Source organism: Gossypium arboreum, chromosome 6 (genome assembly GCF_025698485.1).
Source record: "Gossypium arboreum isolate Shixiya-1 chromosome 6, ASM2569848v2, whole genome shotgun sequence".
Lineage (NCBI taxonomy): Eukaryota > Viridiplantae > Streptophyta > Magnoliopsida > Malvales > Malvaceae > Gossypium > Gossypium arboreum.
This window is the reverse complement of record NC_069075.1, coordinates 142,391,540-142,410,697: the sequence shown is the minus strand read 5'-3', so window position 1 is coordinate 142,410,697 and position 19,158 is coordinate 142,391,540. Positions and strand designations below refer to the sequence as shown.

The 19,158-nt window shown below is 31.5% G+C and overlaps 4 protein-coding genes across 5 annotated transcripts; all 4 read left to right on the top strand.

Annotated features, from left to right (window-relative positions):
• Positions 1 to 966: 966 nt before the first annotated feature.
• Positions 967 to 2,022, top strand: LOC108481820 (G-type lectin S-receptor-like serine/threonine-protein kinase LECRK3). The gene has a single exon (XM_017784899.1). The coding sequence runs from the start codon at positions 967 to 969 to the stop codon at positions 2,020 to 2,022; it is 1,056 nt and encodes a 351-aa protein (XP_017640388.1).
• LOC108481819 (G-type lectin S-receptor-like serine/threonine-protein kinase LECRK4) lies at positions 1,579 to 3,351 on the top strand. The gene has a single exon (XM_017784898.2). It carries the CDS (start codon positions 2,053 to 2,055, stop codon positions 3,349 to 3,351), a length of 1,299 nt encoding a protein of 432 aa, XP_017640387.1. The 5' UTR covers positions 1,579 to 2,052.
• A 2,843-nt stretch (positions 3,352 to 6,194) lies between these two features.
• Positions 6,195 to 9,184, top strand: LOC108483648 (arabinosyltransferase RRA3-like). The gene is made up of 2 exons (XM_017787156.2): positions 6,195 to 6,578; positions 7,833 to 9,184. The coding sequence occupies exons 1-2, from the start codon at positions 6,408 to 6,410 to the stop codon at positions 8,946 to 8,948; spliced, it is 1,287 nt and encodes a 428-aa protein (XP_017642645.1). The 5' UTR covers positions 6,195 to 6,407; the 3' UTR covers positions 8,949 to 9,184.
• Positions 9,185 to 11,489: 2,305 nt separating this feature from the next.
• Positions 11,490 to 19,158, top strand: LOC108481818 (J domain-containing protein required for chloroplast accumulation response 1-like). Of its 2 annotated transcripts, none has more exons than XM_053029477.1 (8): positions 11,490 to 11,969; positions 12,967 to 13,349; positions 14,526 to 14,852; positions 15,612 to 15,673; positions 16,141 to 16,206; positions 16,804 to 16,881; positions 17,703 to 17,879; positions 18,865 to 19,158. In XM_053029477.1, exons 1-8 carry the CDS (start codon positions 11,548 to 11,550, stop codon positions 18,901 to 18,903), a joined length of 1,554 nt encoding a protein of 517 aa, XP_052885437.1. In that variant the 5' UTR covers positions 11,490 to 11,547; the 3' UTR covers positions 18,904 to 19,158. The 2 variants fall into 2 exon arrangements, with proteins under 2 accessions (XP_052885437.1, XP_017640386.1); XM_017784897.2 differs by having other exon boundaries at positions 14,526 to 14,894.

The window sequence follows — 19,158 nt, the reverse complement described above, 5'->3', positions numbered from 1 at the left end:
TTTTTTCTTCCTTACACAGATTTTTAACGACTGAAGGACTTTGAAAGGTCAAATTCTATTATTAGTCCTTGTATTATATGTAAATTATGGATTTAATCCTTACTTTATTTTTTGACCAATTTTAGTTCTTATATTTTTTCGTATTCTAAAATTTCAGTCCTAACTCAAATTGCACATGTTAAATCTATTAGGTAAAATTATGCTATTAGTCCTATTTTATGCATAAGCGGTGAATTGAAATTCAATCATGATTAAAAATAACAGTTATCAAAACTAATAACTAATAATATGTGGTTTTTTGTGTGTGTGAATGTTATGTGAAAATAATAAGTAGGCATAATGTTACACATATAATAATATTTTAAAACAGTAAAATATAACGATTATTGTTTGGCCAAGACTAGAATTTTAAATTTTGAAAAGTGAAGGTAAAAGAAAAGGGTTAAATATCAAATTTATACACGAACTTTGATCCAATTACATCAATGAACATGATTTAGTATAATTATATACATGAAACTTGAATTGTGGTTTATATATATATTTATCAAACTTTTATTTTGATTCAATTGTATATATACATTAAAAAATTGAATACATACAATTATTTTTATATTGAATTAATATAATTATTTGTGTATGTAATATATCAACATAAAATGATGCTAGTTCAATAATGTGGTTTGTGAAAATTTAATCAAATTAAAATTTCATGTATAAAATCGCATAAAAGTAATGTTCATGTGTCAAATTGTACATTGCATCAAAATTCATGTATGATTTTGATAATTATCCATCTAAAAAAATAAAGTTTAAGCACAAGGACTAAATCGATAATTTAGACTAGTAATTTCTAACTTACATTTCACGTCCTAATGCACTATTATCACATTGGATCACATCTACTTTTTTTCCTCACAAGCACCGCAAAAACAAGAAAACACACAAGCTCGATCTTCCACTTTAATGGCGTTTCTTGTTCTTGTTCTTCTTTTAAATTTTGTATTTAATGCAACAAATGCTCAATCAACAAGCACTATTATCAAACCAGGTTCTTTTCTTTCACCCATTAATAATTCATATTTGCTATCTCCTTCCGGCCAGTTCGCTTTCGGTTTCTACCGATACAAAAACGGCTACTCCGTAGGCATATGGTTCGAAAACATCCGGCAGAAAACAATTGTATGGACGGCTAACCGAGATGCCTCGCCGTTCCCTAGCGATGTCACATTGGTTTTAACCACCGAAGGTACCCTTATTGTTCGACCAAAGCAAGGTCAAGACGTACTCATTGCCGATACTAGTAGTGATAACGTGCCACGGTTAGCAACTTCGGCCTCGTTGCTCGATTCGGGTAACTTTGTTTTGTTGAATTCGAGTGGTGGGATCGTATGGAAGAGTTTTGATTTCCCGACCGATACCATTTTACCAGGACAACGTCTAGCGGTGACCGGTAAGCTCGTTTCGAGTGTTGCCGAGTCGGATCATGGTAGCGGAAAATTTCTAATTCTTATGCAAAGTGATGGGAATTTGGTCCAATACCCTGTTGGAGCAGTACTGGAACGTGGTGCTGCTTATTGGGCTACTAATACATTTAATGCTGGATATGGTGTGAGCTTGAATCTTGATGGTAATGGTCACCTATATTTGTTAAATGATACCGGGTTCAACATCAAAAGTATTAATACGAACTACGTTAATGCCTCGGGTAAGTCCGTGTATCGTGCAACAATTGATACGGATGGTATATTTCGATTGTACTCACATAGTTCTAACCGATTTAATGATTGGTACACCGAATGGTCATCCTCTAATTATAGATGCGATCCTTTAGGTTTCTGCGGCGAGAATAGTTATTGTGTTATGATGGATGGGAAACCCGTTTGTCAATGTCCTCCTCATTTCAATTTTATCAACGAGAAGCGAAAGGAATTGGGTTGCCAAAAGAACTATAGTTTAGTTGCTTGTGACACAAGAAATGGCCGAACTTTTGATTTTCTTGAGGTGAACGGTGTGTCTTGAAAAGATGATGCGTATTCAAGTCTCTCGTCGATGGCAAAGAACAGTTGTAGAGCCGAGTGTTATCAAGATTGTCGTTGCGAAGCTGTTGTCTTCGAGAACGAGGTGTGTAAAATGATGAAGTTGCCGTTACGGTTTGGGAGGAGAGTATTAAGTGGTCAAGTTACTGCATTTTTGATTGGTGGAGAACTTGCTGGTGTTGGGACAAGGAAAAAGAAAAGGAAGCTAAGAATGGATATGTTAATCATTAGTATTGCCATGGCCTGCTTGACGCTTGGGTTTCTAGTTGTAGCAACGATTGGCGTTCGAAAGCATCGTGCTCATGTTCGAAAATACAAGCGTGTTTTGGGTTTGGTAAACAATCGAGTTGCTGAAGATGTTGCCTTGAAATCATTTTCCTTCGAGGAGCTTAAAGATGCAACCAACAATTTTGTGGACGTGATCGGTAAAGGAGCTTACGGGACGGTTTTCAAAGGGGTGCTATTCGATGGCGAAAGAACAGTAGCCATCAAGAGACTGGAAAAAGTGGTGGCCGAAGGTGAAAGAGATTTCCTGAATGAAATGAAAGCCATCGGGAAAACACATCACAAGAACCTCATTCGATTGCTCGGTTATTGCTACAACGGGACTAATAGGCTTCTGGTTTACGAGTACATGAAAAACGGTTCTCTTGCAGATTTTCTTTTCAAATCGAACTTAAAGGTAAATTGGGAAGGAAGAGTCGAAATAGTATTGAGTATAGCGAGAGGAATTTGTTACTTGCATGAAGAATGCGAGACTCAGATTATCCATTGCGATATCAAACCCGAAAACATCCTAATGGACGACAAAGGGTACGCGAAAATTGCAGATTTCGGATTAGCCAAGCTATTGATGCCCAACCAATCTCGGACATACACTGAAATCCGAGGGACGAGGGGATACGTTGCCCCAGAGTGGCATCAAAACTTACCAATAACTGTGAAAGCCGATGTTTATAGCTTCGGAATAATGCTGTTCGAGATCATTTGTTGTAGAAGGAGTCTGAAAATGGATGTTCCGGAAAACGAACAAGTTCTTGCATATTGGGTACATGATTGTTTCAAGGCTAATGAAGTGGAGAAGCTGGTGCAAAATGATGAATTAGTGGAGAAGAGTAAATTGGAGAAGATGGTTAAGGTCGGATTATGGTGCACCCAAGATGAAGCATCGTCTCGACCGTCGATTAAAAGGGTTATCTTGATGCTAGAAGGGACGGCTAATATACCCGATTCTCCACTCCTTAGCTCCTTTGTTAGTTCTCCTTGTTTGTGTCAAGGATTAAGTTTAGATTTTGAGTATTCAATTTATTGAATCCTCCTTAGTAAAAATGTATATTCTCTCGATTCAGTTTTTTAATATAAAAAAATCTAATGAATCCACTAGACTAATAAAACCGAATTAATTAAACCGAGTTAAATGTTTTTTTTGTCTTTTCCAATATCTATTTATAAAATTAATTAATTAATTAACTAAGTTGGGTTGGGTTCTATTGAGTAGGGTAGGCTGGGCAATTTAATTGGGTTGAGTTATTTACCGAAATTAATTAATTGGGTTATTTTATATTTCACTATGTTTTATATTTAATTAATTAATTATACCTGGTTTGAGTTATTTTATATTTGGATAATTTAATTGGCTGAGTTATTTTATATTTGAGTTGGCTCACAGATTTGTTTATAGGCTGGACTGACTTAAAAAGTGAGGGTTCGAGAAAAATATAAGTTCAAAAATGAGCTTCAGTAAAAAATAAGGCCTATTTAGAAAACGGGTCAGGCCTCGAGTAAGATTTTTTAACTCATTTCGAAAATAGGCTATTGTTTCCCTATTGTTTCACTATTATATTGTTACTATTTTGTTATTATTGTTTGGATATTGTATAACTTTTGTTTTATTATTGATTTTGTTATTATTGTAGAGACATTTGCTTGTTAAATCGCACCTATCTTAGTATTATTTAAGTATAAATATTTTAATTTTAATTTATTTTTAATTTGTTGGGAAATGTTTATTTTAATATTTTTAGGTTTTTTCGTATTATATTTTTTAATTTTTATATAAAATAATATAAAATTTTTAATATGGGTGGGCGGGGCGATTATTAGAATATTAATATTTTTATCCGGGTTAAGCTTGAGCAAAATTTTAGATCCATTTTTTAGGTCGGGCCTGGACCTATCAAGTAGGCCTAAAAATTTTGTTAGTGTTTGGCCCAACCCCTAGACACCACTACATATGTATAATTGAGTTTTTTTTTTCATCGTGGTTAGGTAAATATATTGAGTTAAATTTAATGCTTAATCAATTTATCAATATAGATATTCAAAATTGATAACTAATTGAATAAATTCGGTTTAATCGATATCTTACACACTTCTATCAAAAAATGTTTACATGAACCAAATTAAATTCAAGTTCGGTAACATAATTTTACAAATAATTTATCTCGAACTTATGTCGCTTAAATTCAAATACGAATATCAAATATGAGTATCTATCTGATACGAATATGATTGAATTTTTCAAATAAAAATTCATATAAAATTTTCATAAATGTTAGTAAGCGAGATGATGCTCTCCATGTTCAAATCACAACCATTAATATTGTAAATATTATTAAATGCAATTTTTTTTGTTAAAGAAAAACCAGACAAACAAAACTGTCGTAAGTCTTTGTTTCTTTATTGCTTTATTAATGTCATAGAACAAGTCCCATCTAGCAATAGGCATAGGCCTAACTTGCAATTATTATTATCATGGTTTTATTCGTAAATTAGCCCTTAAACTATACTATAATTTTTAAATTAATCCTTAATGTTTTTTTGATAAGAAATGATCCCTTAACTATCAATTTTTATCATATTTATTTTGGAATAAAACCATGACGTCCAATAAAAATGTGCCATGTGTTATGTTGTTATTGGTTGATATCATTTTTGTGGTAAATTGAGATAAATTTATAGTTGAGGGTCTACTTCTTACTGAAAAAAATTTATGAAGCAATCTGAAAATTAAAATATAATTCAGGGTTCAATTTACTAATAAAACATTACTAAAATAAAGAGATAAACTGATAATTTCTTAGAATAAACTAATAAACAAGCTTTTGAATTTTATAATTTTATTTAAATAAGCTCTAATATCTTTGGTTAAAATATTCCATCGGTCTCTCTACTCTTTTCAAATTTAAAATTTAGTCATTATGCTTTTATTTTTATGAATTTAATCCATCTATTTTTGAATTCAAAATTCAAGTTTAATTGTTAACTCAAGTAAATTTTTTTCGTTAAATTTATTTGTGTGATATTTTAAAATTATAAAAAACTTATTTAGTAGCCATGCTACTACAAAAATAATGTTACGTTGAGCTTTAATTTAATAAAATATTTTTTTAAATTTTAAAAATAGAGTAATTAAATTCTAAATTTAAAAAGTACAAGGACTTAAAGACATATTTTAACTAATATTTTTTTTATAAATAAACTTGTTGACTGGGCAAGTGAGTTGTTTGTACTAAGTCAAGCTTGGCCAAACTTTTATTCATTTTGGACTGATATGATCCAAATAATAAAAATATTTGTATTTAAATTTAATTATAAAACTTAATTTTTAATATTATATTTTTTGAATAATCTAATTATAGTATCGGATCATATTTACTCTTTTTGACATAATGCTTAGAATTATACATCATCCATTTTTAACTCATAAATAGAAAGATAATACACTTCAACACACTGAAACTCACGTCCTACATTGACAATAATACTTATTGAACTAAGAGTCAATCAGCCAATACTATAGTATTATATCAACAATGTCAGAGCAAAATTCAGGCATCAGATTAGAATTTTGGTTGAAGGTAAAATAATCCAAATTGTAAATAATAAATTAATATTAATTTTTAAATATCGTATTAATATTTTAGCCAATTTGTTTATTTGGAAATTTTGGATCTAAGATAATCCAATCCCGCTCAGCACGCTAATACAGTACAAAAGTCAACTAATCATTTGTAGCCGTCCGATCATTTCCTTGTAACTAACAATTTTAAGTTTTATCAAAGATCGAGGATCTAAATTCCATCTTTTACAATGGTCGCGAAAGCACCAAATCTAAACTCCTCAATGTTCTTTGCTAAAAAACCAAAAAATATATATATTTAAAAAAAAAATCAACTTCTCAGCAACGACTAAGCTTATTTGTGTATCTCTCTGAATAAAAATTAAATAAATCCCCCAAAAAATTAAAAATAAAACCCAGAAAAATAGTAGCTTAAATTCGTCAACTTTGCTGTAGATTTTAAGCAAAGACCCATTTTTCTTCTTCATCTCTCTGTTTTCGCCGTTCTTGTTTCAGTATTGGGACTAATGGCGGTTGGTCGTAGGGACAAAACGGCATCGTTTCGTGGATCCCGAATCGTCGTAGCCATTGTGATCGGCGTTCTCCTCGGCTGTGTCATCGCTTTCCTTTTCCCTTACGGCCTCTTCAATCCCGCTGCCTCAGTTCAAAATCGTCGAATCGGGAAAACGAATTTCCAGGTTTTTGATAAACCCTCCCTTTTAAATTCCGTTTTAAATTGTTCATTTTCTTGGAATTTTATCGATTAATGTTTGTTGTTTAGATGGTTAATGAGTTAGTGTATGAATGGGGCTGAGTTGACTTTCGGATCAATGAGTGTTCTTAACTGTGTTGACTCGTTCTAGAGTGGGAAAAAGGATTTGATTTTAAGATCTGGGTTTTCAATGAAAAACCAAATGATTTGAATTAACTTGATCTCTTAGTAGGAATTTTACTTAGCATCTATGTTGATCGGACTTGGGTATAGGTGTCCAATACAGTAGTGTCGGACACGAGTTTAGAGGTCATATCGCTATATCCGTATGTCGAACATAGGTACTTCAAGAAAAATGAAGAGTCTGAGCATCATAGCTTAGCATGAACTAAAACTAGGTAATGGAAGTGATAAAATCTTGATCTCTTAGTTGGAATTTTACTTAGCACCTATGTTACTCCGATTTGGGTGTAGTTGTCCAATACTGGTAGTGTCTGACATGAGTTTAGAGGTTGTATCTCTGTATTTGTGTGTCTGACATGAGGGTCAGACACAGATACTTCAAGAAAAATGAAGAGTCCGACTATCATAGCTTAGCAGTAGTGATAAAATCGTGTTCTCTTATTTGGAAATTTACTTAGCACCTGTATTTCTCGGATTTGGGTGTAGTTGTCCAATACTAGTAGTGTCGGACACGAGTTTAGAGGTTGTATCTCCGTATTACAGTGTTGGACATGAGTGTCAGGCACAGATACTTCAAGAAAAATGAAGAGTTCGAGCATCATAGCTTAGGACAAACTAAAACTATGTAATGGTAGTGATAAAATCTTGGAACATAGTTGATGTCTTACATTTCCATTGGTTATGGTAAGCCTAATATCCTTTAGGCTTTAGCCTTGGTTTTTTTTTTTTTTTTTTTTTGGATATTTTTCTCTTGATTGAGCTTAGTTTGGCCAACCTTTTGTTACATAAAAATGTCTAATGCGAATTGCTAGCTTTGAGATATAAGTTTATAGTATGCATTTGTGTCAACCAAGCCCGTGTTGTAATGGAAAATACTTCTGTTGAATGGAATCTTGGATGACATCAGGTCCCGGTTTGATCCTTGAACACACCTTAACCCCCTTATTCTTAATGGGATGTCCGAACATTGAAAGTTTACTCATGTTTTTTTCATTTTTATTAATTGTTTGATGGGGGTATGGTTTTGCCTTTTTTCTTTGTCCTGGCTATTTTTCAGATTGGTTCTTCGTCATGTGAATCCTCGGAGCGGAGTAAGATGCTGAAGTCTGAAATCGTATCCCTATCAGAGAAGAACTCCGAATTAAAGAAGCAAGTCAGGGATTTGACGGAAAGGCTACAACTGGCCGAACAAGGAAAAGATCAAGCTCAGAAGCAGTTTTTGGTGTTGGGTGAGCAGCATAAAGCTGGACCTTTCGGTACTGTCAAAGCTTTACGAACTAACCCGACTGTTGTTCCCGACGATTCCGTGAACCCAAGGTTGGCTAAGATCTTGGAGAAAGTAGCTGTTCAGAAAGAGCTTATAGTTGCACTCGCCAATTCGAATGTGAAAGAGATGTTGGAGGTTTGGTTTTCTAGCATCAAGAGAGTCGGTATACCTAATTACCTAGTTATAGCTTTAGATGACCACATTGAAGAGTTCTGCAAATCGAATGATGTCCCGGTGTACAAGAGGGATCCAGATGCGGGTATTGATGCCGTTGGGAGATCAGGAGGCAATCATGCTGTCTCTGGATTGAAGTTCCGGATTTTAAGGGAGTTTTTGCAACTGGGTTACAGCGTCCTTCTCTCGGATGTTGATATAATATACTTACAAAACCCATTCAACCATCTTTACCGGGATTCTGACGTAGAGTCCATGACTGATGGTCACAACAATATGACTGCTTATGGATATAACGATGTCTTCGATGAACCTGCAATGGGTTGGGCACGTTATGCTCATACAATGAGAATTTGGGTATACAACTCTGGTTTCTTCTTTATAAGACCTACAATCCCTTCAATCGAGCTTTTGGACCGTGTAGCTGATCGGCTAGCTAAACAACCGAACTCATGGGACCAAGCCGTTTTTAATGAGGAACTCTTTTTCCCATCACATCCGGGCTACGATGGACTACACGCTGCTAAGAGAACCATGGATTTCTACATGTTCATGAACAGCAAGGTCCTATTTAAAACAGTAAGGAAAGATGCTAAACTCAAGAAGTTAAAACCCGTAATCGTTCACGTAAATTACCACCCAGATAAGCTTCGAAGAATGAAAGCAGTGGTAGAATTCTTCGTTAACGGCAAGCAAGATGCATTGGATCCATACCCAGATGGCTCTGAGTGAGATAGCAACAACACCATCAAGGATCTCATCTCGACCTACGGATGATGGATGGACTCTCCGGTTCTCGCTCGTTCCACATGATTATGGGTATGTAATTCTGATATTATCTTACTGGAAGAGTGTCTGAATATCTTTCTTTACTCACTTTCTTTTTAACTTAAAGCTTTGTACTACTTGCTGTAACTTTTTTTGTCAAACTTTACAAGCGGTTTAATTAGTACACTTGTGCTATATAATGCATACTAAGGTTTTGGTTGTTTTCTTTTCTTTTCTTTTCATTATAATTGTTTGCTGCATTGTCTTGTCTGCATATTGTATTGCCTGTTTAATTTTTTTATTTTTCTCTAGACTCTGTTTGTTTCGGTATTCATTCGGTCGATTCCGTTTTCATATATCAAGAACCAAATAAATTGACTAAAACTTAATTTGGACTCAGTAATTATCAAGTTGAGCTTGAACTTGAGCTATCAATCAAGTTGAATTCGAGCATTATGATACTTTGTTCATATGGCTCATTAGTCTTATTGAACTTTTCATTTTAATATATTTTTATATTATGAAATATATTTGCACTTACTAATCGAACTTGGGTAGGTTAATGAAGTCTCGAGTCGAGTTCAAGCTTAGAAATTGATGTTTGATTGTGTTCAAATTTCTAATCAAATTGAGCTTGACATTGTCGCTATTTGAGTTCGATTCAACTTGATTACACATCTATCCTTTTCTCTCAAATGTAATCTAAAAATGAATTTTGGGTATTTATAACCGAACAGACCAAATTAATTGATTTAATAATCTTATTTTTAATTTATTTTAAACCTATCTTAGAAGAAAACAAGAAAGAAAAATCGATTAGCCGATTTAATCGATCAATCCAAACAAAGTTAAGCCGATTTGGCGATTTGGTAAGGTTCAGGGTGGATACAAGGGACCCAAAATTGGAAAATTGCAATTCTAGCCTTTAGTAAATGATGAAATTATAAATTAATATAAGAGAGAAATATGCTTTGACCCCTCTAAAAATAAAAAAATTCTATTTAGTCCTTTCAAAAACAATAAATTAATACATAATAAAATCTATATTTTACATCTTAAAATTTTCACCTAAATTTTTTTTTGGATTCACCCCTAGTTAGGCCAATTAAAACTAAAATTCGTCAATGGATTGATTAAGTTGACTGATCGATTGATTACAGTTAAAAGGATTATATATAAAAATAAACTAAACCAATTAAAAAAAAGATTGGGCCCCTAATTGGATAAGCTCTAATGTTAAGTCACCATTCTATTCCTTCTTGAAGAGAAAAAAAAAAAAACAGATTCGAGGACTAGAAGAGGAAAATCATAATAACAGGCCAGATTTGCAGAAAACGAAGTGAGACAAAACATCGTACCACAAAAATTCATGAATTAATGGCTGCCATGAGATTTTATTAAAATTGTCTCCACTTAATAACAGAATAAACCCTTCAATTTTTGGCATTTTTCTACTCTTATCTATAAACAAAGTGACAAAATCACATTAAAGCCTTTGTGGCTTCAAATCTTCGGACAAACAGTTAACCCCCCACTTTGTCCTTTTTTGGGTCTAATTTGGCCTCATTCCCTTTACTTTTTGGACTTTTGAAATTTAATCCATTCTATTTGCTTGGTTTGGAAATTAAAGTCTAATTAATAACACTATTAATTTGAATGTATCTATACTGTTCTTTTAAGCGTTTGACAGAGTTTATGTCACCTGGTTTCAATTCAATTGGAAAATTACTAATAACTCAATTGAGAAATTATTGAAAACATTGTGTTCTTTAATATCTCAACGATACTAGAGTTATTTGAACCAAAGTTTCATTTGTTTTTTGTCGATTTTTTATAAATATATTATATTGTGGGTGTGCCAATTTAGGGGTGAAATCGAGCTGAGTTGAGCCTAAACATTGGCAAGCTTGAGCTTGAATTCTACTTGAAATTTGGAGCTCTATACTTAGTTCAATCTCAATCGAACATCTATTTTTAAGTTAGAACCCGACTCGAGTATATAATCGAGGTGCTTGAGATCGATCTCAATTAAATTTGTTTATTAATTTTTGTACTCAAGCTCGATTAAGCTCGTACATACCCAAGCTCAAGCCTGAGCTTGGCTCGATAACTAAGCTTAAGATTAATAATATATATTAAGGGCAAAAATTGAATTTAATAATATAAAGTATTCAAAATATATATTAAAAATGAAAATCTCAATAAGACTCATAAGCCAAGTATTACTAAGCTTGAAATCGGCTCGATCAATAACTCTAGTTATTCAAGCTCAAGCCCGAGTTAATAATTACTGAATTAAATTTGAGTATTCTCCGAGCAGAACCCAAATAATTTGTGACCACCAATGTCTCATTTACATCCACCGCATACCATAATATAGTGTTATTAATTGAACTTCAATTTTCAAATTATACAAGCCAAAGGACTAAATTTCAAAAGTCTAAAAAGTACAAATACTAGAGCATATTTAAACCTTTTCCCTTTTTTGGCCCTTATAAAACAATTTTCATTCGTTTCATCAGTTTTCCTCTGCAAAATTTGACAGTTTGTAAAGCATTTGAAGATGCAAAGATTTTCACATAAAGAACAAAACGGTGTTGCTTTAAGCTCAGATATAGACTTTAATGACGTCTTCGGCGGTCCGCCGAGGAGGAGATCGTCGATGCACGAGACACGACGTCGTTTTAGTGAAAACAGGGATTCATCATCTTCATCATCATCTTCATTCGGTTCAAGTGATGAAATATCTTTTTCTGCATCGTCGAAGAATCCATGGTTGTCCGGTTCAAGTGAAAAACCAGTGTTCGGCGGTGAAGAAGGGATGAACCAGCGGAGGCACTCGAATGCTGATTTCTTTAATGATATTTTTGGTGGCAATAATGATCGGTGTTTGAGTTCTTCGCCGAGGAAATATGAAATGAAGGATCCTTTTGCACCACCATCCATGGCGGAGCCTTTTGCTACTTCATTGCCTAGTCGGTTCAGGTTCGGTTCTCACCTTTTTCTTTTTTCGGCTTTCATTTTGTTATATTGCTTAGCGCCAGGCGTGAAGCTAGCAGGGGCGAACACAAAAAAAAAATTAGTGAATTCTAAAATTTTAACAGCTCAAATATAATTTTTTTCATTTTTAGAGGACCAAAGTACAATTTCACCATATATTAACTTACATTTTCATCATTCATAAAGGGACTAAATTACATGACTTTCATTTGGGGGCCAAGTTCTTTACCTGCCCCTAAATTCACCCTTAGAAGCTAGGAAATTTTTGTTGAGGATCAAAATTAAATTAATTTTTTTTAGGAGAGTTGAAATGTCATTTTTTTTATTACAAGCTTAAAATTTTATGATTTTTAGAAAAATTAAATCATAATTTTATCATTTTAAAAGGGTTAAAATGTAATTTTATTATGTATTAATTTTTAAATTTTTAAATTTTAGTGAAGTTAAAATATAAATTATTTATTTTAGGGTCAGGTCCTGCTTGTCCCTTCTAATGTTGCCCATGCTTAGGGTGGAGAAAAAAAAATCGAAAAATCTAAAACCGACTCCAACCATTGTGTTTAGATGATTTTTAGAATAGAAATTAAAAAATTATGATTATCCATAGCTGAACCTTTTGCTACTTCATTGCTTACTACCATAGGCCAAAGCTAAAAATATTTAAATTTAATTTTTTATATTTTAGAGGGCCTAAAATAGCAATTGTACCATTTGACCAAGGACAAAATCGAGGGGACTAAATTCCTAGAAATGAAAGCATATGAACTAAATTCCAAAATTTGAAAGCGTACAGGGATTTATGACATATTTTAACCTTATTTTTTAAACAAATTTACAAGGATTAAATTATAAATTTGACCATATTAGAGTGACCAAAATCAAAATTAACCTTTTACTATTTTTGAACAAAATTTGACATGAAGCTCGTGCTCTATTTACTCCCATGGCTTACTTTTTTTGCTGCCATTTTGATTTTCCCCAGCCTTTTGAACAAAGGAATTGACCTCCCAGCATCTGGCTCTCCACAGAACAAGGTTAAAGCTTCAAATAGCTTAAGCTATTACGCTACCAAGCACGATCATGAAACAAAAAGCAATTCAGTCGAAGATTCAAATGGTTCTAAGATCTCCAACAATGGCGACAAATTGCAGAGATGCTCAAGTTTAAAGGGATGGGTGACATGCAATAGCAGATTGGATAATGAGTTCGTCTCCGGTGATAGAACATCGGCTAATGCTAAATCTTTTAGAATAGATTCGAGGAATGGAGACGGAGAAAGAGTTCGATCTATTAAGGAAGAGGATCGATCCCTTTCTCGGCCTCAGCTTAAAACTCTCGAATTGCTTTTACATGAAGACCAACAAGGTACGGATGAACTTAAATTCTTTTCAGAATTTTGGATTCGGATCATTTAAGTTTTTTAAGTTTGGATTTGACATTATGATTAACTTATTCAAATTATTTCGATTTTATTTGTTTTAATAGTAAATTACAATAAATCTTACTAAATTATTAGTAAGTTTATGTTTTGGTCACTAAATTTTAAAAAATTATAAAATAATTATTAAACTATTTGAAAGTTTTTATTTAAGTCATTGGACCATTAAAATCATTGTTGCGTAGGCTTCTCTGTTCGCACTGCCTGTGCCAATCAAAAGTTCTTATTTCCCTTCTTTCTACAGTTCAATTTTTTTCGCGAAACAACTCTGAATGTCACAAATCTACAAACCAAAATCTAAATATTTTTTCTTTGATCTCCAGTACTTGTCTTCAAATCGACTTGGATCTAAGATATATTCTTCTACTTGTTGATCGGTACTAACCTACCATACTGATCATCGTATCATTACTTGAAACTTGTTAGTCGGACTTTTAAAAAAAATTAACAGCCCAGTGATTTAAATAAAAATTTTCAAACAGTTCAGATACTTAAATGAAAACTTTTAAATAATTTAGTAGCTATTTTGTAATTTTTTAAACAAAGTAACCAAAACTTATTAATAATTTAATGACTTTTAGTATAATTTACTCTTATCTTAATCATTTTGGCTTAGGTGATTATAGATTTATTTTATTTTGGGTTCAGCTAGTTAAAATTATAGACTTTTTTTTTTTATAGTTTATGTCATTTTGTTTTGGGTTATTCTGGATTTAAATAATTTTTATTTTGGATTCAACGAATTTGAATTATTTAAATTTTTTTATCGAATTGAATTGAAACAAATTCGAATTTAAATTAATTAAATAGAATTTTCAAGTTTAAATTGAAATCCCTAATTATACCCATATGATGCATTTTGGTGGTTATGTGCTCTTTCTTATACTGTTAGAGTCCTAATATGGATTTTTTTCAAAATTTTGGGTTTAATTCGTTTAGATTTGAATCATTCTAGGTTCTGATTATTTCTAGTTCAGATTATTTTGAGTTCTGGTTATTTAATTTAAGTTTTTAATATTTTATGATCAAACTGAATAGAATCACATTTGAATTCAAATTTGAGTTAGAATTGATTTTTCATACTGTTTTCGTACATAATGCAGATGAGATGACCAAGATATTGCATGAAATTCTAGATGATGAAAACATCAAGAAACCAAATACTACAAAAAGGGTCAGTTCCAGCAATATAGAAGCCATTACAACAAGAGCAAAAGGTTCTCCTAGGAACTCATGGGATAATGGGAAAAGCAAAGTTAGAGGAAAGGTCAAAGAATTCATCGAAATTTTCAACCAAGATGCTTCACCAAAGCCAGAGAACGAACCAAATCATCTTCAAATGAATGAAAATGAAGTGAAAATTCATATGCCTACAACGGAAGAGAAGAAACCATCTTCCCAAGTTCCCATTGCAGATCATATGAGTAAAGGTGAAGCACAAATGAACAACAATGGTTCATTAATAGATCATGGTCAGTTTATCTGATTCTTCTACTACTTTATGCATGTTGGTTTTGGAAAGGTGAATTTGGTTGGCAGATCCCTCTATTATAGGGACCAAATCAAGTTAATCTTGCAATTAAATGAAACAATTTAGTTCTTATACTATTAATAAAAATGGGTAAACTACATTAGTAGTGACCCAATTATAAAAGTTACAAAACGATCACTCAAGTCTTTAATTTTGTCTTTTTTGGTCACTCAACTATCGTGAATTTTTTGATGTTTTCAACTTTAAATTAGCCAGCTAGTGACCAAAGAATACAAATTTGAATAGTTGGCTGACCATTTTGTAACATTTCATAGTTAGGTGATAAAAAAAATATTAATAATTGGATGACCAATTTATAATTTTTTATAGTTGGGTCACCAAAAAGTAAAAAAAGAAAAAAAAAGATGTTATAATTGAGTAACCTCTACTACAGTTTAGCAGAAAGAATCAAATAAAGCTATATTTTGAAAAAAATTTATGGTTTTGTAAATAAAATATTTTATTTGAAATTAAATTATAAATAAAAATTTAATTTTTATTATTTTTAAACAATAAATATTTTAATTTCATCTTATTTAATTCTTTTTAATAATATAAAGCTTAAACCAAACCAATTAATTGAATTGAAAATCAGTGGTGAAATTGATTCGATTATCAATTTTGGAATTTAATTATCTACTTACTGTATTGGCATCAGTTTCTAATGGCTTCAACACTGTTATCGAAGATCCAGCAAAATCATCCGAGGACAACTTTTCGGTATGTCACCTATCCATTTCCATAGCAATATTTAATATAATTTCGATCCAACTTAATTTAATCTTAAAAACTTAATAACTCAAACTTATTCAATTTGGATTTAAATTAATTTGAACCCGATTAATTCAAACTTGAAATCACCAAAATAGAAAAATTTAAAATAACCTAAAACTGAAACAATCTAACAAAGAAACCCAAACTTCAAATTCAAATGAATCGAACCCAAAATAATTTATAATCGAAATGATCTGAATTTAAAATTAATTCGATCCAAAATATACAAAAACTGAAATGACATGAAAACTCTAAAACCTTAATAAACCCCATCCAGATTGATGCAACTCTTAAAACCGATTCGAACTGTTCAATTGATGAATCTAATTAGCCATTAAAGCATGTAGGTTTTCTTTTTTATATTATGATTTTGGTTGAACCCTAATGAGATGCCTATTTTGGTTTAAGAACAGATTGAAGACCTAACACCAGAAGAGAAAATTTTCCCAGATTTTGGTATTGATCCGGAAGAAATCAAGGTAATGTAAAATGCTGTTATAATTAAGAATAATATAATTTTGGGCCCTTGAACTTGACAACTAGATCTATTTTGGTCCCTAAACATAAAAAATATAAAAGTTTAATGATGTAGTACAACCCACAGTGTTACATTCAATGTTTTAATAATCTAATTAGTGGTTGAACAGATCATACCATCGATTCCTTATTCAACCAGTTCAACTGGTTCAACTTTAAAATTTAAAAAAAAAATTAATTTTTTTATTAAACTAATTCAATTTGTTTAACTATCGATTTTTGTGCTGTTTTTAATTTCAAACAATTTTCGAGTCAATTGGTTCATCCTCTTTATTTAGAATGATATATCGATCAATTCTTGATCTATCTGATCATGTTCCAGTAACATCAATCACATCATCAAATCTTAATAAAATCCAAGTTTAGGGACCAAAAGGGATCTAGTTATCAAGTTCAAGGACAAAAAAAAATACAAATGCTAAAATAGATCTAATTGTCAAATTCAAAAGCAAAAAATTATATTATTCCTTATAATAATTATATAAAAAGAACTCCCATTTTGCTTAACACTTTTCAGCCTCTTACATTATTTAATGCAGGCCATTGATGCTAAAATACAGCAATGGTCAAATGGGAAACAAGGAAACATCCGTTCACTGTTGTCAACCTTGCAATATGTAAGTATCAATGGATCCAACTTCAGTTATTATTCGCTCAATTGGCCGCGTCGGGTCGGTTGTAGATTGTATCAATTTAGATTATAAAATTTTTGGGTTATTTTAAGTTCAGGTTTTCTTGCATTTAAGCTATTTTGGAGTTAGGGTCAGTTCATATTAGGTTCTATTTTCAAGATATTTTAAGTTACGTGTTTAGACCATTTTGAGTTCCGGTTATTTTAGGTTTTGATTGATCGGATAGGAATATTACCTTTTACAGTCAAATGAAATTGGATCATATTCAAATTAATTGGATTAGATTTTTGGATACAAATAAAAGTATTGTCCCAAAGGAATATTACGTACCGTATGAAGCAAATTAAAAGAAATACTCAATAATATAGTTGATAAAGGACAATCATTCTTAAGGGAACACAAGCTTTGTCAATTAGGCGAGTCAGGTTGGTTTTACAATAGGTCAATTTAGGCCAGCTAAAATCAAAATTTAAAAATTTTCAGGCTATTTTGGGTTCAAGTCATTGTGAGTTTAGACAAGTTTTAGATCTTGATCATTTCAAATTCAAGTTGTTTCAGATTTATGCTATTCAAGGTTGAGTACTTTTGGGTTAAGGTCATTCAAGTTTGCTTCTAGGATTTTTTTAAGATCATTTTACGTTTAAGAAATTTTAAGTTATTTCAAGTTATTTCGAGTTTTATTTATTCGAATCGTTCAAAATTTTTGATCATTTCCGGTATAGATCATATTCTAAATTTGAGGCAAATCTAAAGAACTTGCCTTTTGCCTTTGAAAGACTAACAATGGTTGCATTGCAAACCCACAGATTCTTTGGCCTAATAGTGGTTGGAAGCCAGTGCCTCTCATGGACATAATTGAAGGACCTGCAGTGAAAAGATCATATCAAAAAGCTCTATTGTGTCTACATCCAGATAAACTACAACAAAAAGGTGCTGCCTCAGATCAAAAATACATTGCACAAATTGTCTTTGATGTTCTACAGGTAATATTATGATTTCCTATACAAATATTTATCCACGTATCGATACAATTGTCAAATAGACAGGTCAGGTTAAATTTGGATTAGATTTATCAGTGTATGATTAATTCAGAATTTTATAATTTTTGGGTTACTTTAAGTTTGAAAGTTTTAATGTTCGGTTTCTTTCAACGAATCATTTAAGTTTAAAAATTAAGTTTTTCGCATTATATAATATCAAGTTTTGGTCATTTTAAATTTTTTATCTAAATCATTTCAAATTTTAATCATTTTAAATTTAAACTGTTTTAGATTAAAATTAATTTTTTATTTATATTATTAATTTGTTATATTCGATTTAATCTGAATTAAATTTGTATCAAGAGAAGTAAAGCTTTGGAATTTGGCTATGGTACAGTTGCTGGCCTACCAAATTTGTCTAATATGATCTATTATTGTACTACAAACAATGTCCAACTAAGACAAGTTGAAATTTCATACAATGTTGCTGACCAACATGTCTTCCTATTAGGACAATGGCATATAGATTTGTCAATTGTTAGCTCTTCTTAGGCCAGCCCTTGCTTTTTCTTCTAAATTATATCTCATTTTCATATTGATTCTTAAAATATTTTTTATTGAGAAATTGTCTCTAAATTATCAGTTTCATTTTATTTTAGTTAAAAAATGTATAATATTAATAAGAATATATCACGTGTCATGTTTATTCTTATTGGTTAACATAGTTTTAAGAATAAATTGTGATAAAATTAAAAATTAGCTACCATTTTTGACCAAAAATATAAGGACCAATTTGAAAATTATAATATATTATAAATACATGAGAAATTCAGATTTTAAAATTTTTGGATTAGTTCATGTTTTGTATCTTTTCGGGTTCAAATCATTTAGCTATGTGAATTTTGGGTAAAGTCATTTTAAGTTTTGGTTAATTCCAGTCTTGTCATTCAAGTTAGTTTCAAATTTGAATTATTCTTTGGAATTTCAGGATGCATGGGCTCATTTCAACTCAATGGGTTCATTGTGATTTTTCACTTGTGACGGCGACGTTTCATCTGCCGACAAAAGGATGCAAAATTAGGTGCTCAATGTTGGGGTTAAGACATAATTTTTTATTCTTTGTAGATTGTTTTACTTTAAGTGTAGATTATCTAACTTAAATATACTTGAATTCTTGTCCCACAACTATGTTTGGAATTTATATATATATATATGTATACATATATAAACCCTAATAAAGATTACTTTAAATTCTAATATTAGTCTTTGTATTTTACAAAAA